The sequence below is a fragment of the Terrapene carolina genome, unplaced genomic scaffold (assembly GCF_002925995.2).
Source record: "Terrapene carolina triunguis isolate 2854851 unplaced genomic scaffold, T_m_triunguis-2.0 Scaffold194, whole genome shotgun sequence".
NCBI classification, from domain to species: Eukaryota; Metazoa; Chordata; order Testudines; family Emydidae; genus Terrapene; species Terrapene triunguis.
Genome location: NW_020664545.1, coordinates 3,933,259 through 3,958,032, shown reverse-complemented (window position 1 = coordinate 3,958,032; position 24,774 = coordinate 3,933,259). Strand labels below are relative to the sequence as shown.

At 57.6% G+C, this 24,774-nt stretch overlaps 2 protein-coding genes across 2 annotated transcripts in view; one reads left to right on the top strand and one right to left on the bottom strand.

The window, feature by feature from the left end:
- APC2 (APC regulator of WNT signaling pathway 2) overlaps positions 1–9,791 on the top strand; it is an 11,073-nt gene extending 1,282 nt beyond the window's left edge. The window contains exons 2-8 of the mRNA XM_026654968.1: positions 62–70; positions 893–988; positions 1,365–1,504; positions 2,001–2,078; positions 2,643–2,759; positions 3,111–3,325; positions 4,148–9,791. Coding sequence (XP_026510753.1) covers positions 62–70; positions 893–988; positions 1,365–1,504; positions 2,001–2,078; positions 2,643–2,759; positions 3,111–3,325; positions 4,148–9,791 — 6,299 coding nt within the window. The remainder of the gene's footprint in view (positions 1–61; positions 71–892; positions 989–1,364; positions 1,505–2,000; positions 2,079–2,642; positions 2,760–3,110; positions 3,326–4,147) is intronic.
- Positions 9,792–16,304: 6,513 nt separating this feature from the next.
- On the bottom strand, positions 16,305–21,803 carry LOC112113780 (granzyme M-like). Its single transcript, XM_029912280.1, has 6 exons — positions 21,798–21,803; positions 21,058–21,232; positions 20,382–20,535; positions 19,285–19,429; positions 17,512–17,769; positions 16,305–16,463 (listed from the first exon to the last, which is right to left on the bottom strand). Exons 1-6 carry the CDS (start codon positions 21,801–21,803, stop codon positions 16,305–16,307), a joined length of 897 nt encoding a protein of 298 aa, XP_029768140.1.
- Positions 21,804–24,774: the final 2,971 nt, after the last annotated feature.

The window sequence follows — 24,774 nt, the reverse complement described above, 5'->3', positions numbered from 1 at the left end:
GCCGCGCCGCCCCCCTCCAGGTGCCGCCCCAAGCACAAGCTTGGTGGGCTGGTGCCTGGAGCCGGCCCTGGTCACTTCTCCCAACCCCCCTCCTGGCTCAGGTTACAGCTCAGGTAGCTTCCTTCAAGGGAAGTCCCCCATCCCCAATGCAACCCCCCTGCAACATTCCCAGGTCAAATCTGCCCCGCTCCCTGCTCCGTCACAGGGGGTTTGCAAGCATGTTTGTGCATGCTGACGTGCTGCTGAGTGTCGGTGTGCGTGTGTGTGTCGGTGTGCAGCTGAGTGTGTGTGTGTATGCATACGGTGTGTGTGTGTGTGTGGGTGGGTGTGAAGCTGAGTGTGTGTGTGTATGCACATGGTGGGTGTCGGTGGGTGTGTGTCGGTGTGCAGCTGGGTGTGTGTGCGTGTCAGTGTGCAGCTGAGTGTGTGTCGGTGTACAGCTGAGTGTGTGTATGCACATGGTGTGTGCGTGTCAGTGTGCAGCTGTGTGTGTGTGTCGGTGTGCAGCTGAGCGTGTGCACCTACAGGTGTGTGCGTGTGGGGGTCAGTGCATGTGTGTGATTGTAAGTGAAGGCGTGTGTGCAGGGATGGCTACACTCAGGTGTGCGAGGTGCACACACATGGTGGAGGGGCGCCGGAAGCACGCGCAGGGCATGGTTAAGCACAGGTGTCTCTCCCCTGGTTCTGATCCCCGGGCGGACTGGCTCTAGAGAGTCTGTTGGTCCCGTTAGCAAAACAGATCCTCTCTGATGGGAAAACAGCCCCGTCCCCTCCCGCCTCGCTGGGATTTGGGGATCCCGACGGCGAATGGACCCAGGTGTGTCTGATCCGTGGCTGGGCTGGGATCTTGTGTGGCCCATGCCGCTCTCGCTCACCTCCGCTCTCCTTGCAGTGCCGGTGCCCATCGAGCCGCAGATCTGCCAGGCCACCTGCGCCGTCATGAAGCTCTCCTTCGACGAGGAGTACAGGCGGGCCATGAACGAGCTGGGTAAGCCACACGCGGCCCCAGGAGGGATCTGGGCTCTGCTCCCCCATCCCTGGGTGGGCGGGGAGTGCAGAGGACACGACTCAACGGGTTAGAGTCCCTGGGGGCTGCTGTGCCCCTTGCCATGGGCAGAGCAAGCCCCCTCCTGCATGGCAAGGCCTGGCTGTGGGGTGGGTGCCTGAGGGGAACCCATGGGGAGGGGGCTAGGAATACAGCACCCTGGCTCCTTTTCAATGGGACACCCTGACCCCAGCTCCACCCCCTCACTGTCAAACCAGCGGAATCCCTGGCACAAGGAGGAGTGGGGGGTGTTGTCCCCCCGCAGTGCCTGGCTGGGCCCGTCCATCTCTGTAACCCACCCCCCCGGATCGTCCCCCAGGTGGTCTCCAGGCCGTGGCTGAGCTGCTGCAGGTGGATTATGAGATGCACAAAATGACCAGCGACCCTCTGAACCTGGCGCTGAGGAGATACGCGGGCATGGCGCTGACCAACCTCACCTTTGGGGATGTGGTGAACAAGGTGCGGGGGGGGGGGCTGGGAAAGGTGTCTGGGAGGACGAGGAATGGAGACCCAGGGGTGGGGGACTGGGGAAGGTGACGGGTGGAGGGGAGGAGGTCAGGGGAAGATGGGGCAGGGACCCTGGGGTTGGGGAGTGGGGGTCTGGGGACGAGTCGGGGGGAAGGGATAAAAAGGCTTGGGGGGAGCGCGGGGGGGAGGGGAGTGAGGACGCAGGGGCAGGGACTGGGAAGCAGAGACCTGGGGGTGCGGGCGGGACAGGGGTGTTAGGGGAATGCAGACAGAGCAGGGATCCTGGTGGGGATGGGGCCCAGGGGCCTGGGGAGGAGGTCAGGGAAGGGGCCTGGGGAGCAGTGATCTCAGCTGGCTCTAAGCTTCAGGGCGTTGGGTGACCCAGCCGTGGTCCCTTCCAACACTGGCAGGGGCTCTGGGGTCCCCGCGGGCTGCCCTGGGAGTGCGTGTCCAGGATCTGACCCCCCGCATCTCTTCCCCTTGGCAGGCGACTCTGTCCTCCCGCCGGGGCTGCATGCAGGCCATCGTGGCCCAGCTGGCCTCCGAGAGCGAGGAGCTGCACCAGGTAGGTGGACACTGGCTCCCCCGGGGCTGTTGCAGACGCTTGGGCGGTCGTGCCCACGCGCACTGAGCCACGGCATACACCTGGGCACATGTAGCTGGCTCCTGCCCGCTGCACAGGGCCTGAGTTATTCCAGGTCCCCACGTGCCTTGGGGGCGCGCACGCACGGCTAGGCGAGGCTGCCTGGGATTGCAGGGCAGAGCCTGGCCCGGTCCCTGACTTGGAGCCTTTCACCAGGACCAGCGTGTGCTGTTGGGTGCAGGATTCTCCAGTTCCTGCTCCTCCTGGAGCAGGCTGGCTGAGTCCTTGCTGCTCATCCCGCCTGGCTGTTCCACTGCGGGCCCTGGAATCATCCGAAAGGGCCCAGGAGCTGGTGCTGGAACAGGAGGGCGGGCTGGGAGACTTTGGGGTGGCAGGGCGGATGGGGTGAAAGAGGGTCGTGACGCTGCCCTCTGCTGGGCTGTGACCGAACTGCTCTGGTCCTGTATTGACAGCTCTGGTGGGCTGAGCACGGGAATCTGGCCATGTCCCTCCCTGTGCGTGAACATCCTCATCTCGTCCCCCCAGGTGGTCTCCAGCATCCTGCGGAACCTCTCCTGGAGGGCAGACATCAACAGCAAGAAGACCCTGCGCGAGGTGGGCAGCGTGACCGGCCTGATGCAGTGCGCCCTGCGCGCCACCAAGGTAAGAGGCGCAAGCCCTGATCTCTGGGCTGCGGGTGCAAACCCTGCGTTGGCACACACACAAAACGGGGGACAGCTTACGTGCTCACAATGAGCTGCATGTGCAAAGGCTGCCCTTGCACGCACAGAGCAGCTGATGGCTTGCACGCTCCCTATAAACGTGTACATAGGGGATGGCACGCATGTGTACAGTGAGCTGGAGGTGCAAACGTTGCCGAGGCATGCACGGAGTGAGCATGCTTACGGTGAGTGTGCAAACGGCGGCGGGGTGTACGTGCAAAGCAGACGCACTCACAGATATGAAGAGGCCCTGTCACTAGAGGGACGCTGACGGTGATTTTATCCTGGCTAGGAATCCACCCTGAAGAGTGTCCTCAGCGCCCTGTGGAACCTGTCCGCTCACAGCACCGAGAACAAAGTCGCCATCTGCCTGGTGCAGGGTGCCCTGGGCTTCCTGGTGAGCACCCTCACCTACAAGTGCCAGAGCAACTCGCTGGCCATCATCGAGAGCGGAGGCGGCATCCTGAGGAACGTGTCCAGCCTGATCGCCACCCGGGAGGATTACAGGTCAGCCTTGCCCTGGGGGCAGCTGCCACACCCAGCTCCGATCCTCTCGCTGCTCCCAAGTCCCCCACCCCACCCCAAAGCGCTGTGCTGGTCGGTGGGCGGGATCTGGAGGGGCTGTGGGTCATTCCCAGCTGCCTTGGATCCATTCTGGCCCCTGAGTATGAGGGCAGCAAGATGTGCTGTCACTGTGGGCTATCCCTGATGAGATGCTAATATTATTCATGGTAGCTCGGCGGACCCCCTCTGGGGTGTGTGCCTCCCCCATAGAACAGACTCACGGTGCCTCGGGGAACCTTACCATCCCGGGAGCGTTACGTTGATTGTTCGGGTTTTTGTAAATACTGTGCGCTCTTCGTCTGGGCTTTCGCCAGAAGATCCCAAAGCACCTTGCAAAGCTCATTGTGCCCGTTTTACGATGGGGAAACTGAGGCATGAAATGGGGAAGTGACTGGCAGTCAGGACTCCTGGGTTCTATTCTCAGCTCTGGGAGGGGAATGGGGTCCAGTGGGTTGTGGGGGGAGCTGGGATTCAGGACTCCTGGGTTCTGTTCCCAGCTCTGGGAGGGGAATGGGGTCCAATGGGTTGGGGGGGCGGAGCTGGGATTCAGGACTCCTGGGTTGCTCTGTTGGTGACTCATTTATGCCTCAGCTGCCCCCCTGTAGAATGGGGCTGCTGTGAGGGTGGATCAACTGGAGGATTTTGAGGTGCTTTGAGATGCTCTGACGGGGGGCAGCCGAGGAGGCAAAGTGGAGTTGTTGTTCATTAACTCTCTGATGTTCAAAGCGGGGTGATTCTAACGGAGGGTCGATCCATGTCCTGCAGGCAAGTGCTCCGGGACCACAACTGCCTGCAGACCCTGCTGCAGCACCTCAAATCCCACAGCCTCACCATCGTCAGCAATGCCTGCGGGACCCTCTGGAACCTCTCCGCCCGGAGCCCCAAAGACCAGGAGCTGCTGTGGGACCTGGGGGCCGTCAGCATGCTGCGCAACCTCATCCACTCCAAGCACAAGATGATCGCCATGGGCAGCGCCGCCGCCCTCCGGAACCTGCTCACCAACCGACCCCTCAAGTACAAGGACACCGCCGTCATCTCCCCGGGCTCCTGCATGCCCTCGCTCTACGTGAGGAAGCAGAAGGCGCTGGAGGCCGAGCTGGATGCGAAGCACCTGGCGGAGGCCTTCGACACCATGGAGAAGCAGAGCCTCAAGAAGCCCCTGAGGCACATGGACAGCCTGGCGAAGGACTACGCCTCCGACTCCGGCTGCTTCGACGACGACGAGGTGCCCAACGTCTCGGCGGGGGCGGAGACCGGGAATGCCTCCATCCTCTCCATGTTCCTCAACTCCTCCTTCCTCCAGGGCCAGGCCTTGCCCAGGGCCATCGCCCAGCGGAGGGGCCCGGAGCCTGAGAAGGATGAGAGCAGCAAGCCGGCCGAGCCCAAGAAGCTGCCGTTGCCCGAGGATGAGGTGTCGCTGGCGGCCGAGAAGCTGGCCAACAAGATCTCCACCACGGTGGCCAAGATCGACAAGCTGGTGGAGGACATCTCCACCCTCCACACCTCCTCGGACGACAGCTTCAGCCTGAGCTCGGAGGACCACTGCCTTGACTGGCAGTACGGCTCTGATGAGGTCCACGAGGCCCGGGCCCAGTCCTGCTCCCCGTGCCGCCTCTCGGATGCCAGCAGCTTCGTGAAGCGGGAGAACCTGAGCCGGGCCCACACCCTGCTGAGGCTGAAGAAGGCTTACACCAGCTTGTCCAACGACAGCCTGAACAGCGGCAGCACCAGTGACGGCTACTGCACCAAGGATCACATGAAGCCCTGCACCAGGGCCTCCTTCCTAGATTACAAGGAGGAGCTGCAGAGATACCAGAAGCGGCCCAGCAGGCTGGATCTGAAGAACATCCTCGTCCACAGGCCTGAGAGGATGGAGCAGCCGGGGGTCAAGGTCAAAGAGTCTGGCGAGCCGGAGAAACTGGATCCGAGAGACACGCATGACAGGGCTAAGAAAGCGGTGACGTTCCCCAGCCCCAACGCCCCTGAGAAGGAGCCTGAGTGGAAGAAGGAGCCGGGCAATGAGCTTTCTCCCGACCCTCAGGTCCACACCATCAAACTCTCCCCTTCTTACCAGCATGTCCCCCTGCTGGAGAACCTGGCCAAGAGCAGCCCGGCCCCTGGCGCCGTGGGGCTCTCGGGTGCTAGTTACCACCCAACTCTCCCAGGCCGGAAGCAAGCCTGGCTCCCCACGGGGCTTCTCCAGACGGCCGAGAACTTGAGCAAGATCCCAGAGAAGCTGACTGCCCACAAGCCAGCCCCCGTGGAGCAGGAGTCAGTCCAGAAGTACGCGGTGGAGGACACCCCCATTTGTTTCTCCCGGTGCAGCTCCCTCTCTTCCCTCTCCTCCGCTGACAACGTGCTGGACGGGCAGAGTCACAGCGAGAACGAGGTGGACAGCGACTCCTCCCTGGAGATCATCGAGGTGGAGGAGGGCGCCGAGGCCGGAGGTGACGTAGAGCAAGCCGAGGCCTGCGATAGGAGACAGGAGAAGGTGAAGGCGGCGGATCTGGGCCCAGCCACGCCAGGAGGGATCTCCCAACCCATCGCCATCCCCTTCCAGAAGCGCGACAAGCTCTTCCTGAGGGAATCGTCCCCATCCCGGCACGAGGACCTGACCCCGTCCAGCTCCTCGGAGAACTACATTCAGGAGACCCCTCTGGTGATGAGCCGGTGTAGCTCGGTCAGCTCCCTGGGCAGTTTTGAAAGCCCATCCATTGCCAGCTCCATCCAGAGCGACCCCTGTAGTGAGATGATCAGTGGCACCATCAGCCCGAGTGAGCTGCCGGACAGCCCCGGTCAGACCATGCCCCCAAGCCGCAGCAAGACGCCCCTGTTCGAACTGGGATCCCAGCCGGAGAAGGAGACCAGCCAGTTCAACATCCAGTGGGAAAACAACGTCAAGAAGTTCATGGAGATCACGGATTTCAAGGAGCGTTTCCAGCTGCCCCAAGACCTGGACTCCATGATCTACTTCACAGTGGAGAAACCCAACGAGAACTTCTCCTGCGCCTCCAGCCTAAGTGCCCTGCCCCTTCACGAGCACTACATCCAGAAGGACGTGGAGTTGAAGCTTATGCCGCCTTTCCCCGAGAGGAACAGCCTGAATTTCGTGGCACACGAGAAGCAGGAGGACAGGCGGGAAGAGAGATTCGGGGAGGGCAAGAGGAAGCTGGAGCGTCCAGAGCTCAACTCAGACGATGATATCGAGATCCTGAAGGAATGCATCAACTCAGCCATGCCTTCACGCTTCAGGAAGGTCAAGACCTCCCTTGTCTCCAGCCTGCCCAGTCAGGTTTTGAATCCTCAGACCAAAAAGGCTCTGCACATGCCGGTCTACATGCTGGTGCCCACCCATTCGCACCGGGGCGTCCCCAAACACCTGCGACCTGCCGCCCGGGACCTCTTCAAGGATGACGACTCCTTCACCGACTCCGCAGAAGGCACCCCCATCAACTTCTCCAGCGCCGCTTCCCTGAGCGACGAGACCCTCCAGTACCCGCTGAAGGAGGAGGTTGACCACAAGCGCGGCCCCGGGAAGAGGCTGGAGAGGAAAGAAGTGGCGGGGCCACCGGTGGGGTGCAATATGGAAGCACACCGTGAGCAAGGGAGCTTGAGTCCCGCGCCAGGCAGGAAAGCAGCTTCCAACTCCTCGACGCCCACCAAGATGAGTACGGCCTACCAGCAGAAGGGCGGGTCGAGACATGGCAGCCCTGTCCAGACAGGCAGGGGCCAAGCAGCTGAGGTGAAGAGAGGGCTACCTCCCCTGAAGAATGGACCCAACCTGGAGCTGGACTTTGGCAGGGCGGGGGTCCACCCGGAGGGTGTCCCCCTCAGGAAGGGTGCTCCCTGTGAGGACAGTGCTCCCGGGGGTATGGCCTTTCAGTCCCTGTGCCACACCACGCCGACCGAGGAGGCCGTCTACTGCTTCTATGAGAACGACTCCGACGACCTGCTGGAGGTGCGGAGAGACTCGCCTAAGAGGAAGGCCGGCCCTGCCCAGGCTCAGAAGAAGGAACGCTGGAGCGGCACCGCCCCTAAGAAGGAGCCGGAGCAAAGCTCCAGGCAGCTGCTGCAGGCCAAAACCAAGATGGCCGCCAAACTCCACAACAACCTCATCGTGGACGAGACGCCGCCCTGCTATTCCCTCAGCTCCTCCATGAGCTCCCTGAGTGACATCGACCTCTGTGACCACGAGGAGCGGACAACCCTGTACAAGGCCAACAGGCAGCTGACCCTTAGCCGGATGCAAGAAAGCGCGGCCTCTAGGGCCTTAGCCAGAGAGAGGGACAGCTCCCCCAGCTCCCTGAGCTTCACCTCGGACGACGACCTGCTGCAGAAGTGCATCGGCTCCACCTTGCCCAGGAGGAGGCGGCACTCCGCTCGGCGCAGGAACGCCGAGCACAAGCAGAAGCTGAAAGGTGCCAACCCCAAGAGCGCCGCTGGCAAGGAACGGAAGCCGGAGCCGAGGCACAACCCAGCGGACGAGATGGTGTCGGACAAAGGCTCGGACCTGGACAGCGTCGAGTGGAAGGCCATCCAAGAAGGCGCCAACTCCATCGTCACGTGGCTGCATCAGGCCGCAGCATCCCTCTCCAGGGAGCCTTCCTCGGAGTCTGACTCCATCCTCTCCTTCGTGTCAGGGTTGTCTGTCGGCCCCACCCTGCAGCTGTCCCTGGACAGGAAGGATAAGAAGCGGGCTAGGAGTGGGGTAGGCCGTGAGGTGGAGAAGAGAGACCATGCGATGGTCTTTCAGGAGAGCAAGAAAGTGATGGACGCCGGGGGCAGAAATGCCAGGGCGGAGAAAAATGTAAGCCATCAGAAGCCAATGTCGAACTTGCCAGTGGTCTTCCGAGGCAGGACAGTGATCTATGTGCCCAGCGCGGTGAAGGACTCCCCGAGCCCCAGGTCCACCCCACAGAAAACAGCCACAACTAAGCCCGAAGCCACCATCCAAAACCTCACCTTGAGCCAGCAGAGGTCACGGAGTCTTCACAGGCTGGGGAAGGCCTCGGAGATGGCCGACCTCACCTTGCCCAAGAGGAGCGCCACCCCTCCTGCCAGGATCACCAAGCCCCCCTCCTCGGGCTCCTCTAGGACCTCCACCCCCTCCCAGCCCACCCAGAAGAAGTTAACGTCGCCCTCCCAGCTCAACAAGCAGCTGCCATCTCAGGGGGTGAAGGTGGGCAGGAGCTCCCCAACAGGCTCCGCCCCCAAAGCGCCCCCCCAGAAATCCCCAGCCACCAAGCAGCACAAGACCCAGAAATCCCCCGTCCGCATCCCATTCATGCAGAAGCCAAACAAGAAGATGCTGCCAGCCAGGAGCTCCATGCCGGTGCTGGAAGAGCACGTGGGCAGCCCTAAGCTGAAAGGCAATGGGAAGGGCATCCTGCCGACTGCTCGGCTCAATTTGGTGCGGATGTCCTCGGCCCGGTCCAGCGGCAGCGAGTCGGACCGGTCCGGCTTCCTGAGGCAGCTCACCTTCATCAAGGAGTCCTCTAGCCTCATCATGAGGCACCGCTCTGAGCTCTCCTCCTGCGAGTCCATGTCCTCACTGTCTCAGAGCGCTTCCCCCAAGAGGAGCAGGCCAGGCCTCCCAGCTGTGTTCCTGTGTTCCTCCAGGTGCGAAGAGCTCAAGGTGGCCAAGCCGGTGGTGACCAGCCAGAGGCCAGTCATCTCAAGGACCCCGGCCAACAACAAAACTTCTCCCAGTGAGAGGCCTCCTCGGAGGACCAGCTCCGAGAGCCCTTCCCGGCTGCCTGTGAAGACCAACACCCCCTCGCCCGAGCCCTTCAAGAGGTATTCCTCCTCCCCCAACATCAGCATCATCAAGAGGACCAGCAGCCCCTCCTCCGTCCTGTCCTCTTGCTCCGAGTCGTCAGCCAGGAGAAGGAAGAGCCAAGAGGCCTCCAAGCTGACCCCGAATCCTGCAGTGGGGAACCCGGGGCAGCAGGACAAGCAGCAGATGGCGATGATGAAGGGTACTTGGAGAAGGATCCGAGACGAAGACATCCCACACATCCTCAAAAGCACCCTGCCTTCCTCAGCCCTGCCTCTGGTCAGCACCCTGGAGGAGGAGACCCCCAAAGCTCAGATCCCCATCCAGAGGAAAACCAGTGATGCTGTGGTGCAAACTGAGGACTACCCCACCACCAAGACCAACTCCAGCACCTCTCCAACGCTGGAGACCCGGGAGATGCCCAAGAGCGAGACAGAGTGCCTGACTTCGATCAAGGGCACTGTGCCCATCTCCTTCGGCCACGAAGGGCCGACTGGCTCTGTTGGGAGCTTCCCCTCCAGCAGGCACAGCTCTCCCAGTAGATCCGCCCGGGTGACTCCCTTCAACTACGTTCCCAGCCCCATGGTGGCACCAATGATCAACAACAAATCGCTTGAAAAAATGCCAGCTTAAGCCGCTATTGCAAATGCAAAGAACACCTCAACTTTGGTGATAGTGTATTAAGAAACAAACAAAGCCCCAGGCACTCTCACTCCTGCACCGCCGTAAGGACAAAACTCTTGTTCATAAAGAGACAGAAGCAGCAGCGTTTTTGTTTTCTCGAGCTTAACAAACCAAGGAGGAACTTTTGCGTTGATGTAACTGTTGGCCAGTGACAATTTTGATTGAGACACACATGAAACACCTGGAGAAAAGCAAGTATTTATTCCTTTACTCTCTCCGCCCTTTCTTTTTTGTTTAATGGAGCTTTGGAAGTTTTACCGTCGGGCACTGGGAAAGAACCAGGTAACGGCCCACCCCTATCCCCCGACATCTGTGTTCTGCTGATGGCTGTGCCAGTGTCTTCTCTGCGATGTCTGATCACCATACACTCTAGTTTAAGGAGAGGGATTTTTATCCGTGGAGTCTAGATGGCCACAGGTGTCCTGCATGAAGGGACGGACTTTTGCAGTGAAGCCTACGGGACATCTTGATGGCCTCACAGTTCACAGTTGTTGAAGAACTTTGAAGCAGCGATCGGCCAACTTCCCCCCTAGACAGTCCAATGCCAGGAGGGGCTGTAGGCCCATTTTCTCCACGCTTTCATTGAAGCACACTTGGGATTTTCGATCTGAGGACAACCTACAGCGGTCGTTGATTCACTGGGGTCTCTCTAAGTTCTCCCAGGAGGTCGAGATTTCAAAGGGAAGTGGGATTGCTGCTTTTTCTATTTAAAAAAACAAACCCAACCACCAAGAATGCTTCAAGCAAAAGCCTTAATCTTAGGTCTCAGCTGCATGCTTTGTCTCACATGTCGGCACTAATATCTATGTATCCAAATAATCTCAGCTAATTTATAGAAACACCTTCAGAAACCCACCCATGGACCAAAAGCAGAGCGGGAGAGGGGTGGGGTGAGGGGATCTGGGGAGGATTCTACAATGGGGAACAGAAGACGGGCAGAACCTCCCCGTTACGGAACCAGCCATTTGCGCAGCACGAGGCCTGTAATTATGGTGACTGGTTAATCTGCTAATGACTAACTTGCTGGGATTGTGTTTGCGTTGGGTGTCACCCAGTGTCTGGGGGGGAGCAGAACAGCACCTTATTATCGCCAAGGGAGGAGGGTTGTTATGGAAACACTTCTCACAGCACATGGGGGAACGCCAAGGAGCTGGGGTGAGGAAAGGCCATTTTTGTTTTTTCGGCGGGTGAGGGGACGGGTCTGGGCGGGAGAGGCTGCTTTATGCCATTCATCCTCTTTATAAACTCAGCCCCACTATGCAGGCTTTGCGCTAAAGGTGGGGCCAGAAGCGACTCCTAATGAGCATCAGGGCCTCCCTTTGGTAGTTAGTCCAGTTTGCTCTCCAACACCTCCCAGACAAGGGGTGGGAGTCGCAGGCTCGGTGGGATGTGAGGAAAGGAGCGAGGTCCGTACCAGTGCCCCTTGACCCTGGCCTCTGAGGCAGAGTTGCTCATTGGGTGCCTAATTCCATAGGCATGGAGTGGAAATCTCCCCTTAAAAATATGGTCCTGATTCTCGTGGTTTGACACCAGCATCGCACCATTGAGGTCAGTGGCAGGGGAGTGACTTTCTGATTTGCAAGCGGGAAACAGGAGGCAGAGAGAAAGAGGCACGTCTCTCTCTCTCTCTCTCCATCCTCACTCCTGCTCCCAAAGATACTGTGCTTTATAGGTATGCTGGGACTTGGGACTCCTTGTTTGTTTCAGGGCCTTGCCTGATCAAAAGCAGAGGGGGTTGCCTACCACATGTTTGGGCTTTGTTGTTACAGGCTTTGTCCAGCATGGTCAGATTTGGCTTTGATTAATGTTGCAAAGCTCGGAGGGAAACTGCCGACGTGGCTTCCTAGGCTCAGGAGGGCAGATTGTAGGGGCGGGACGTGAAGTGGTATTTTACAAAAAAGATGCGTTCTGAGGGTGTCAGTTTGGCCAGTGCCCGCTCTCTTTCAAGAGTGTTCTGAATTAATCAGAATGCCAGATTTTTTATTTAAATCTGCTGAATGATAATTGTATGGTAGGTTCCAAAGGAATAGACGTTTGCAGGCCGCCCAGATCCCTTCGCAGTAGCGATGACAACGTGCAGGGTCTTTATGACAGAGGCAGGTGTTCTTACCAGGTCATGGCTTGATTCCAAGGTGGGCTATTCCATTCCACCTCCCTAGAATTATCCAGGTGTTCCAGCTGGAGGCAGGGCACAGCTTGATTGCCACAGCTGGCAGCGTTGCTGTGTGCTGTTGAAAGGAGCCACCACGTTCAGCCCCAGAGGTGGCTTTATTTCAGTGGCAGATGAAGATACTTGCATATAAAGGTGCTGTTGTACGGGGCAAAATCCTGGTCTCATTGAAGCCTATGTAAGTTTCGTCACTGACTTCCCAGGGGCCACTATTCAGTCTGTGCTGTGCAAAATGCTTTGGGACCCTTTTGAATGAAAGATAAAGATGGCTATTTAATATCTGTAATACAGTAGCATCCCCAGTGCCTCCCCCCTCCGCAATGGGCCGGGTGCTGAACAAACCTAGCTGGGGAAACATGCACCGCCCCAAGACACGCTGTAGAAACAGGAGATGATGGGCAGGAAGGGGACAGTGGGTTAGGAGAGGGCAGGTGGGAACAAGGACAGAGCAGAGCTACCAGAGATGTTGCAGCCTTAGGTGGAAAGGCCGGCAGAGTGGCTGTAGCTTAGGCCTGTGGACAGCTGGCATCAAGGACTTGTTCTGTCACAGACTCCCTGGGTGACCGTGGCCCTCCTTGTGCCTCACTTCCCCATCTGTAAAATAAGGACATACCCCTGCCTCCCAGGGAGGTTATGAGGATTAAACGTGGTAAGTTGGCCAGGTGATATGGTAATGGGGGAGGGGGGGTCATATACGTACCAGCTCCAATGGAGAGTGAGAGTCGTACAAGGTACTCACTGAAAGTACTAAACACTGGGGGGGGGGGACACATTTTCAAAAGTGTCTAAGTGGCTTAGGAGCACAAGGGCTTCTCTAAACCTGGAGCAACTCAGGAACAGCTATTCAGGAAGACTTCCCTGTGTGGACGCTCTTATTCACTTTGGAAGTGGGGCAAATTCAACAGCGCCACCACATTTGTAGTCCGGACTGAGAGGCTGGCATTCACAAAGGGGACGTGTGCATCTAACGGCCTCATTTTGGAGCTGCATGAAAGGCCCTTGGCCCCTACATTTTAAGTCCTCAAGGTGCCAAAATTTCCAGTTTTTCAACAGAAACCCCCTCCCCCAACAAAATTCCAGTTTTTGATTAAAAACCTCTCAAAACAGAAACATGTGACTGAAAATGGACAATGCGTCACCAATAAGGGCTGCAAAATATTGTTTCTTTTGATTTTTTTCATGGAAAAACCCTTCCCCAGCCACTCTACTAAGCCCCTGACGATGCTTTCAGGAGCTAGGCAGAGCCTTATAGGCCGTTCAAAATATAGACGTGTCATATTTTTGAGTGACGCTAGGCTTGGCGAAAGGACAGCCCTGCAGCTGAAAGGCTCCGGTCGATCACAGAGCAGGGCCGTGGTTGGGCATCGCCCGTCCCATGTGCCTGGGGTGGACTGGCAGCCTGGCAGATAGGCCCCCATCAGTGCCACAATGGTTTTTATGGGGTGGAGATGGGTCCACTAAGAACTGGACTAAATCCACCAAGTCACAGCCCCTCCCTTCCCCCCCCAACAGCCATTGGATGGGCTGTGTGAGGCCAGGAGGGTTCAGGAGGGCCAGCCTGTACCCCTTCTCCCCCAGCAGCTGCTAAATACATCCTGCAGCAGGAAGTTCCCTTACATGTTTTTTTCCTCCTTTCGCTGGGCGTTTTGAAGCAGTGCTGAAAGCGGAGGCCTGGCCTGTGTATGAGGCCTGGTGCTGTGCGCTTTATGTTGGCCGCACTCAGTGTGCGAGCAGGGGAAGTGTAGGGGTGGGGGGTCCTGGCCCCCTATAGCCAGCTCCCCAGCTTGAGTCCAGCCTGCTAGCCTTGTCAGCCAGGCCCTGCTCTGCAAAGCTACACAGCGAAAACCACCTCAGGTTTGGGGTTGGCTGGCTCAGGGCTGCTGTGGTGATTTCCACCCATGCACACTGGGTGTGAAATGCCACAAAGTTGGAACCGCAGCGGTTTCCCCCTTGGCTTTGCATGGTTTTGAGCGACGCCCCGGGTGCCCAAAAGAGCAAAGTGGGGCCTGCTTCTTGCCCTGAACAAGGCCACTTGCTTTGCCCCCTGCCTGCCTCACTAGCTGTAGACGAGCTAACGCTCCCGCTTCCCTCTCCCTGGGGAGCGGTGGGTTAATTCGCTTTGGAAGGGGCTTGAGTCACATGCGTTGCAACTCTTGTTACAAAAATGAAGGGGGGGCAGAACGGGGCTGCTGGGGCACCTTACCGTTGTGGGGCCTGGCGTGCAGCTGACAGGGGCAGCCCCTCGGGCCCGTCCTTGGCGCAGGCTGGACAGGGCCCTAGCGGTTGCAGCTAGGAGAGTTTCTGGTTGTACCGGTAGCAGTGAGGCACCGTGTTGCAATCCACCCTAGGGTCCAATTGCTGCACTGGCTAGAGGCAGGACTTTAGCTCCTGATGGGGTTTGTGCTCCTTGATCTCAAGGGAAGCGTGCTGGGGCAGGTGGGTTTTCCAGCCTCAGCACACGTGTCGTGGCTTGAGCTTTCCTACCCTCCAGCTGCCTGTCTTGCCCCTTCCAAACACGTGCTGGCCCAAGGCCTCAAACAGCAGCTGCTGGACCCAACGTGCCCACACCAACCCCAGCTGTGGCACTCAACAGCCTTGATCCCCTTGCAGAGATGCTGGCTCCCCCGCAGGGATGGCAGCTGCATGGCCCCTGCATCACTCCCCAAAGGGTTGTGCTGTAACATGGGGGCAACCCCCCCCCCTTCCATCCCACTGTGTGGGGCCCACAGCACCTCGCTCTGTAGGACATCACCACTCACAACCCTGGCGGGGAAGGCCTTCGTTGTGGCAAACTCAGAGCCGCGGGAGTCAGCTCCACGCGTAGGTTCAGCCTTGGTACGGTGGCAAATTCCCAGCCAGCCATGGGGTTAAACAAGCAAAGGTCTCATCTCTCCTCCCCCAGGGAAAGAAAGAGCCTGAACCCTCCCTCCCTCAGGAGCCACACACACCATCCAGTCCGAATGCTGTAATTAATTCAGGGTACAACACACCTGTAGTAACAGGGGACGCCTGCATTACCTCACCATTTTTGCAGTAACCATTTGTTTAACTTTAAAACACAACTTCCCCCCAGCTGTGCTTTCTGTTAGCCTAGCATCCCCTAACTGTTACCCCCGGCTTCCATCTTCTGTCGAGCAATGCGCTGGGTGTTGAGCCGTCCTGTTCTTTGCTACTGGTTTCTTCCCCCACCTGCTGTCTGTATGTACTAAGGATGTTATTTTACTGGGGCACTGGACAGTATTAAAATTAAAGCTATGTAAATAGGAAGTGGTTCTCTTTATTTTCCACTCTGCTAATAAGGACTGCGTGGCCAATTGGAAATGGTGGTTGGGGTGGAGGGGGGAGGAGAGAGCCGGCAGGGGCTGGGGAGGGGTTTTCATTTAATAACCAGAGGTGGTTCCCCTTGTGGCTTGAGGAGTTGGTGATTCACAGGCACAGCGTCCTGCTCACCCGAGGAAGGGTGGGCTTAGGGTTAAGGCACGGGCTTGAAAATCTGGGTTTAATTCTCAGAGTTAACATGGACATACACACACACCCCTTTCTGTGCCTCAGTTTCCCCAGCCATAAAACAGGGATAATGCCAACCTCTCACACCATGGCTGCGGTCAGGCTCTCAGATACTCTGGCCAGAGAGACCATGCACAGAGCTGGGAAAACCTCATCTTTGAACCCAGCTAGTGTCCCACATACAGTACACAGTGGTTGTGTAGCATATCTCGCGGGCTAGCTGGGCTTCCCCAGGTAGCGTAGATGCACCGTGCCCCGCCCAGGGAGGTGATGTGGGGAAATGTTTAGAGGCTCCTGCCTCTCTGTAATCGCTACAGGAGGCAGCAAGTGCCTCTCCGGGCAGGGAAGCTACTCACACCCAGCTGTCCCTTACCCCAGTTCCAATTTCCAACACCGAGTTGGTCTGGCCAAGACTTTAGCTTAGTTACAAGACACGGCTGTGGTGTCAGCTGGAGCCAGGGCAGCCACAGTGTGAGACACACACACACACACCCAGATGAGGTTTCACTTTTATTTCAAATCAGCAGCAGGAAGTGTGACGCAGGCGGACAGTTTGCATGCCAGGCCCGAGAGAGAGAAGGACAGAGCTGAAGCCTCTGTAAGAGAACAGGTAGGCACGGGGGGGTGGAGTTGCACCAGCAGTGCCCAGACGGATGGATGAGGCACATGCGGCTGGGGGAGTGAGCTGATCTCTAACCTGGGCAGCATAGGAAAGCCAGGAGGGGTCAATACAGGGCAGAGGAGACGGACAGGCAAGCTTACAGATAATGCTGCAGTTACACGGCTCAGCCCCAGCGTAGGTATTTTTTGATCCACGTCTTGTATTTAAAGACAGCCGTCGCGACGGGCGGTTTGAACATGTTGACACAGCTTTTGCCCGTGAAGGAGATCACGCCAGCTACCTCCGCTTTCTTGCCACACACCACAGGGCCCCCGGAATCACCCTGCAACAGCACAGAGTACACAGCATCTGTTAGCCTGGGAGGGCCCCGCGCAGCATTGGGATGAGGGTCAGGAGCGTGGAAGGGCACAGAGGCAGTGGCGCCAAGCAACAGGGAGGAGAGAGGCAGTGGGGCACATTGCACGGGGCAAGCATGAGGGTTGTCCTAGGACTGGAGCTAACCAACAACTTGGGCCAAATCCTGTGCTGGTGAAAGGGGCTTGACTGACAGCCCTGGAGACTGGAGTCCTCGCTCCCCAGAGCGGGTGCAGAGTAGGGCAAGCATCCCACACACATGCCCCAGCGGAGCTCAGCCCTGACCGAGGGGCAAATCTCCATGGCCCATTCAGTCTTTGGCGTCTCTGCCAAGCCCGCCACCAAGGCCTTCAAAGGAGTGGGGAGACCCTGGCCAGCAGCTCCCTGCACCTCACTTATCCTCGCCTGCCAAAAAGGGTCAAAGCCTCGGGGATGGAAAATGGGACACGATTCCCAGGGAGAACACGTGGCCAAACCCCCTGGGATCCCTGTCAGCAAAGGCGCCGACTCCATGGGTGCTCCGGGGCTGGAGCACCCATGGAAAAAAACAGGGGGTGCTCAGCACCCCGTGGCGGGCCCTGCTGATCAGCTCCTCCCCCTCCCCACCCAGTGCCTCCTGCCCGCTGCTGATCAGCTGTTCAGCAGCAGGCACTGGGGGGGATGGGGAGCAGGAAGAGATGGAGCAAGGGCCAGGCATACTCGGGGGAGGGGCAGGGGTGGGGCTTTGGGGGAAGGGGTGGATTGAGGGCGGGCCCTGGGGCAGAGCAGGGAGCAAGCACCCCCAGGGAAATCAGCAAGTCGGCACCTGTGCCTGTCAGTGTCTGCCATGTTCCCCCGGGGTTCTTCAGTATCTTAGCTAGGTCTGGGGCACACTCTTAGCTAGGTCTCCATGCACGCTCGAGAACAGGCAGCTAAGCACGCCAGTCTGGCAACGAGGCCGTCCCCCTTGCACACAGCCAGCTGGGGACTCTCCCCCATCAGCCCGTTCTAGACCAGCATTGCTGTTAAGCCATCACCTGGCAGGGGGCAGAGCCCTTCTCGACCCCTTCGAAGCACATCATGGTGCTGGTGACCTCGCCATGCCAGTACCGGCTGTTGTTGCACATCCTGATGTCCATCACCTTGACGTCGAGTTCGCGCAGGACGGGGGAATACTTGCTTCCCTCTCTGAACCTCCCCCAGCCAGCCACGCTGCACGGCGTCCCCGGAGCCGGATTCTTCTTGGACAGCGGGAGAAGGCTCGTCTCCTTGTTCCAAACCACCTTCCTGTCCAGCTGCAGGCAGGAGCGAAAGCCAAGGTCAGGCCTTGGGGACAGACTCCACCAGGCTGCAGGAAGGTTCCCAGCCCTAGCACCACTGCGGTCCCCCCCGAGCTGCTTCCATCTCAGTGGAGATGCCTCCAGCTTCTCCTGCAGGCTGTGGCCCTGTCCCGGGCTCGCTTTGTGCCATTGATACGAAGAGCCCAAATGGGACTCTTTGCATCCCCAAGTTCTATAGCGACCTAGGCTGGGGAGATGGTCTGTCTTAAGTGGGGGAGTCCACAACCCGAGGAGGTTTGAGAAACACATGGAGACCAACCCCTACTAGCCAAGCCTGGCCAGTCTCCAACAGCCAGAGGCCTGGCTCCAGCCCTCTCCTAACGCCCCTATGTGCCACAGGGCTCCTGGGAGAATTCCCCCAAACAGGGGCAGCGTGTACGGCCCCCCTTTGCAGACGCTGGTGTGGGGAGTGCAGAGCAGGTGCCTCGGCGACTGCTCTAACATCCATGAAAGGCTGCACCAGCCCCACCTAGAACAGCCCAGAATCTAGGAATCACTGAATTACTCCGCCCCCCCACCACCACCCAGGCTGCCAAGCCCCAAATCCAGCCCTAGAGGAAACTGTGCAGGCCCAGAAGCCGAGGGATGGCGGGAAGGGGTGGGAGGAATGAGACTTCCTAGCTGTTGGGAAGCAGCTGAGGGACAAAGAGAAGCCTCCTTCGCTCGGTTAAAGAGGCCAGACTCCGGGAAACACTTTACCCATCAGCGAAAGCAAGGCCAGCCTGCACACCTTCCAGCACCTCGGAGGCGAGGGTGTGAGCTGAGAATGACTCAAGGCTGGCTAGAGAGCGCTGCTAGTGTTAAAGATTTCCTGTAAGGGTTAGGCAGTTTGTCACTTCTGAATCTCACCTTTCTCGCCGCCGCAGGAGAGGCCTCCAGAGAGACATCCCCCCCCCGCACCCCCCATCTCCGCTTCACCCCACTCAACCTTCCCCCTACCCTGAGATGGAGGAACAGAGGAAGGAGTAAATCCTACGCAGTGCTGAATGCCCCGGCTTGCCTCGGAGGGTCCTAACCCAGCGCTTTCCATCCACAAAGGAAAGATTGATATCGTTAGCAGCGTGGGCTAGTGGCTAGAGCACTGGCTGGGACTCAGGACAGCTGCATTCTAGTCCTGCCTCTGCCACTGACCCGCTGGATGACCTCGGGCAAGTCATTTTTCCCTCGGTGTGCCTCAGTTTCCCCATTTGTAAAAGGAGGATGACAACTCTGCTCTCCTTTGTAAAGTGCTTTGAGATCCACGGATGATAAGAGCTAGGGACTATTACTACCTCCATTTTACAGACGGGGGAAACTAAGGCAGGCAGAGGCAACACGACCTGCCCAAGACCACACAACAGGAAGAGCCAGGATTTGAACCCACTCCACTGCCCTAGCCACATGGTCAGACGCTGCCGCCTCGTAGGACGGGCCCCCTGTAGCAGAAGCCAGAATAACTGGTGCCCATGGCTCCCTAGCAAGCCCACGTACCTTGAGCAGCATGATGTCATTTGCGAAAGTCCTGTGGTTGTAGGAAGGATGCGGGACAAACTTCGCGACAGTGAAGACCTGCACTCGGGCATTTCCCCTGGGCTGCTGATGGAGACCCACGAGCACCCTAATGAGACCCTTACACCTGAGACACAAAAAGAAAGCCTCTCTAGAGTTCGCACCCTCACTGCGGACACCCGGCTATCCCAATGGAAACACCCCGTCGGGGAGGCACAAAGCTAAGCCTGCAGTCAGAGGAGCAAGTCGGCTTTCTGGTGGAGCATGTTCCCCCAGCTCTTGACTCATGACTCCAGTGACGCTGGCCCCACCACTGATCCTCCTGGCATGCCCCTGGTGTGCTGAGGGCAGATGGGCTCTGCATGCAGACGCCTCCCATGAGCCGAGCAAGTATCATCTGGGAATACAGAGGGAGGCACGTTGGCCCAGATTCGTCAAAAGTATTTAGGTGTCTAATTTCCATTGGAAGTTAGGTGCCCAAATACCTTTGAGGGTCAGGGCCATTCAGACCACTTCTTTAAAAAAAAAACACCTCTGATTTGGGGTGCTTTGGTTTTGGGGTGCCCAGCCCGCGACACACCTTTGGGCCAGATTCTTCCGAGAGAGGCTGAGCGCCCACAACTCCAGTGGGCATCAGGGGAGCTGGAGGCTCTCAGCCGCCTCTGAAAATCAGGCCAACAGACCCCAAATCAGAGGTCCCCTTTGAAAAATGTGGCTTATCTGGCTCACCCAAAGCCACGGAGGAGCTGGAAAAAGAACCCAATTGTATTCAATCCCCCCCATTTACACCTCACGACCAACCCTGACCCTGCGCGCCTGCCTAGCTGAATGACCTTCAGGGTTCCTAGTTTGCTGCTCTACTGGTTGGTGAGATTCCTACAGGTGTTCAGTAAATAATGGCCCTTTTCCTCCCTGGGGCTGGCATCAAGGCTTTTCCTCTGGCATTTCTTAAATCCAGGTTTCACTATTTGCCCCCGCAACAGCAAAGCAACCCCTGCTCCTCCTGGCCGAGCCGGGAGCCTGCTCCTCTGGCCCTAATCTGCGGGAACCCACCAGCCAGGGGTGGGTTCTGTACTCACAGGTCGGTGTAGCAGTGCGCAGCCGTCAGCACCCAGCGTGCGTGGACTAGGACTCCCCCGCAGGCGGGAATGTCTCCTTTGTGGATAGACACCATGTAGGGCCTGGAGTGAGGCAATGCTTCGCGTCCTCCAATGATCGAAGACTGGAGCTGGCCTGCTGTAAAGAAACAGCACGACGTGCCCCAATGCACGGGGATGGGGAGCAAGGCAGATGCAGGGGACAATTCTCACCCCAAACCCTGGAAAGGGAGGTGTGTTCGAATCCCAGCACTACCAGGCTGGAACCGATCCATGTTCCAGCTGCTCCAACTATGCCCGTGGGTGTATAAGCCCTGACGCCTGGAGGTAGCTAACTCCAGTCCAGCAGGCAGGGCATCGGAGTATGAATCAGGAGCCCCGGATTCCCCCCCCAGCCACATTAAACCATCAGTCTATTGACCCATCACGTCCAGAGGCCTGGCTCCAGCAGCTGCTGGTACTGGATGCTTCAGAGAAAGGCAAAGTCCTTCACCAATGGGGGAACTGAGGCAGAGAGAGAGGAGAAGTGGCTCAGCTGAGCCCCCTCAAATTAGGGGCAGAGTCAGGACTAGAATCCAGCCCTCCGGATTCCCAGCCCTGGGCTCCTATCCACCGGACCATCCTGCCACTCCCCGGCGCCATGCGACCACCCACTCACCAGCCTTCCCAAGGGGGAGGAGCAGCAGCACCAGGAAGAGCAATTTCCCATCTGCCTTCATGCTGCCGCCACGCTGAGCCGTCTGCAGACGTCGTCGCCCCACCGCTTCTGCCGGGGGGCATTTCCGCTCGTAGTTATATACCCCGCTCCTTCCCCGAGCGCACTCGACTCTCCTCTGCGGCAGGGGGAGAAAGGGCTCTCAGGAGGCGGAGGTGTGAGGTTTGCAGAGCGAAGGCTACCGGCAGGGAGAGGAGAGGAGCTGCTACACAGCATGTGCTCACCTCGCTACCGCCATAAAAACAGGAACTCGGTGGTCAAGAGCGAGAGTGTAAAAAACAAGCCTAATCCATTACATGCTTCCTGAACACTTTGGGGCCAGATTCCGACACCTCTGTGACATTCTACCCCTCAACACCCCCCCCGCACCACATAGCCGAATCCCCCAGCCCACACGCCCTGACAGAAGTAAGATGTAAACTGCTTCCTTGCAGTTTCCAGCCCCTTTTAATTCCCTCTCTAGTGCACTCTTCGACCAGGAGCACATCTTTAGGCACAAAGAGCTGCTGAAACAGGTGCTGGGGCCTGACTAGATTACAAATCTGGACCCATTCCCCCCATCCAGCTAGGTTTGTAGCGTAGAGTCCGATCGCCCAACCCCCGTCACCTTGTCACACCCATGCGCCAGCTCTCAGCCACTGCACAGCCCTGGACCTTGTCACGATAAAGAGATATGCCGCTACCTTCATTTTCGCAACCACTTATGTGATCGACTGCAACATGCCCCTTTGACCGCCTCCCCGGCACCCAGCCCATGCAAGAAGCTCTGTTGGTGCTTGTAGCATGTAATAAAACAATTCCTCTCCCGGAGCTCTGCTGCTCTCTTTCTGAGATGTAAAACCAAGGTCTTAACCACCCAATGCTCACTGAAGAGTCTTAACTGCAGGGAGCACAACATCCCAATGAGCAAATTGGGGTGGAGCCAACGCCCAGGTGCTAGCAGAGATCTGAAGGAAAGTGCTCAGGCTTTTCAGGTCCACGGTACTTAGCTAGTGGACAGTACAAGGGGATGGGTCTCCAAAGACCTAAATTCTATTCCCAGCTCTTCCAATAGCATGCTAGTTGTGTCCTCGGGCAAGTCACGCCCCCTCCCTGTGCCTCAGTTTCCGCATCTACAAGATGGGGATAATGAGATTGACCTCCTTTGTAAAGCGCTTTGAGCTCTGGTGCTGAAAAGCACTAAATAAGGGCTAAGGGTCATTACGACTTCCAATGAAATCACAAACTTTAACTAGTGCTCACAACTCCCCCTCCCCTTCAAAACAGGCGAGCATTGTTACACCCATTTCACAGATGGAAAGAAATTGAGGCACAAGCCTATTTTACACCAGCAGTTTTAGGGACATCGCCATCTGTTGCTATCCACACTGGGAACGGCTAGTGCAGACAGGGCTCCCAGGGGCCTGGTGTGAGCTGCATCAATGTAGCAAAGCATTGGGAGACAACCAGTTAGTTACCCAGGACAGACACGGCCAATGAAAAGTTGGGTGGGGTTAGGGGGCTGCCAGGGTCAGAGCTGAGAATAAAGCTCATTATTGGCTCCCAGCAGGACCTGATCTTATCCCTACCCAGCCCCTCTCTTAACAAAGACTCGTCCGTTCAGTTTTCTGAGGAATGGATTTTAATAAGAGCTTATTAAATAAGGAGATTTATGAGCAGCGGCTCACATTCCATATAGATTCCCACTGCATTTTAATAGCAAACTCCCACCAGCAACAACTTTATTTTCTAAGCCTTCTCTCAGTCGAGTCTAGGCGCAAAGCCAAGCAGATTAGTTCACTGCCAACACCACAACGAGGCCCACAGCAAACCCCGGATGCCAAACGAACAGGGCAAGACACGCCGCGTCCCCCCTGGCAGGAATCAACCGAAGCCAAGTCCACGGGGCTCAGTTTCTCCATGCAGCAGCAGCGCTGCTGCTGCTAAGTCCCAGTTGCTATCGGCTGACTCTGCTTTTGGCGCTGGTCGCTTTGGAGGGGCGCACAGCGCTCGCTCTGCCAGCTGGAGGCATGCTGCTTTTCAAGCTCTCCAGCAGCCTCCGCTCGAAGAATTTGTTTCTGTAGTCGAGTTCGTTCAGATGCCTTAAAACCAGAGGCACCTGCTCTTTCTCCACATCCACGTAAACCGGGATCATCTTCGTCCCCTCCTGCTCAATCACATGATGCAGGTTCCACTCCACGACGCGCTGACACCAGGGGTCGTCCAGCGAGCTGGCCGACAAGATGACGATAGCGACCCTGCTAGCTTGGATGACCTCGGTGGCCGTCATGAGAATGGACGTCCCTGCCACTTGGTCCTGGTGTTCGGCATAACCCTGGAGGCCTTGCTTTTTCAGCATCATGGAGATGCAGGAAGCAATATTGTCGTCATGGAGGCAGTACCAGATGGAGAAGTCGTAGGTAAACCTGGAGGGTGAGGGGGACGTCATGCCAACAGTCACCATGGGCACCTGAGACGGTGACACGCAGCTTGGGAAAAGCCAGCGGCTGCCCGGAGCCCACGCTTACCCCAGCCAGGTCAGGTTCAAGCTTGCCATTTGGAAATTGGCATCAGGTTCTCCTAATGGCTCAACGAAACGCCTGGTCCAAGAGTCCCTTCCGAACATGAGCAACGAGATCAGTGCTGTCCACTGGGAAGGGGTTACGGAGGCAAATCCTGTAGCATTTTTAGCTTTAAAGATGAAACTCCCCCCTCACATACCCCCTAGCGTTTCCAATGAGCATGAGGGGCGACTCTTGTGAAGCTGCATTCATGAGGCTTGGCGGGCTCTTGGAGATTCCAGGCAAGATGCAGCAGTGCCAGATCTTCCATTAAATCAAAGCACACACTGGGGTTACCTGGTTGGGTGGCTTTCTGGCCCTATGATTTGGATACAGAAACAAGAAGCCACACTGGGGACGTCTGTGAAAGTCTAACGCACATTGAGAAGTGTGTCAGGACTAGGAGGCGGGGCTTGTTACTGTCAAGAGCAAACCCTCCTGGGCCAGCTTTTTGTCTCTGCTCCCAATCTCTCGGCATTCCAGAGAGGTCAGACAACCTCACAAGGCCTTTTCCTTAATTTCCACGATATTCTGTTCCAAAGTCGCGCCCGCCTGCTTCAGCTCTTCGCACTTCGCCTTCAGCAGACTGCAGGCCTTCTGCAGCCGCTGGTTCATCTCTACGTAAGAATGACTCTGCTGGTACAGGCGCTCGCTCTTCACTTCAGACTCCTCCTTCTTCCTAGGGGCTGGCAAGTCTGGGGAGGGGAAATGTGGGAGGAAAAGACAGAGAATAACATGAATGTAAAAGGGGTAGTAGTCTCTTCATGTAAAGCTAAGCTACATTTTGGATCAGGTACACCTTCAGGGCTGTTTATAGCCTCAAAACTGGCACAGCACAGGTAGCGGCAGGGGATGTTTCCCTACCATGCTCCGACCAATGCGCCTTACTTACGAACAGGGGAGGACACCTGTACAGGTGAAAGGGAAGGTCAGTCTCCAGGCCCCATGAAGTCTATGACTTCCCTGAAAAAATTGTCAACAAGAGCACCAATCACAGCTGTGGATTTTGGGCTATAAAGAGGTGTCCCCCAAGAACAGGACTGAGACCCAGCAATTCATGTCACCCAAGCCAACAAACTGGCAAGATGGCAGCTTTCTGGGCTAATTTGTGCAATGCTCG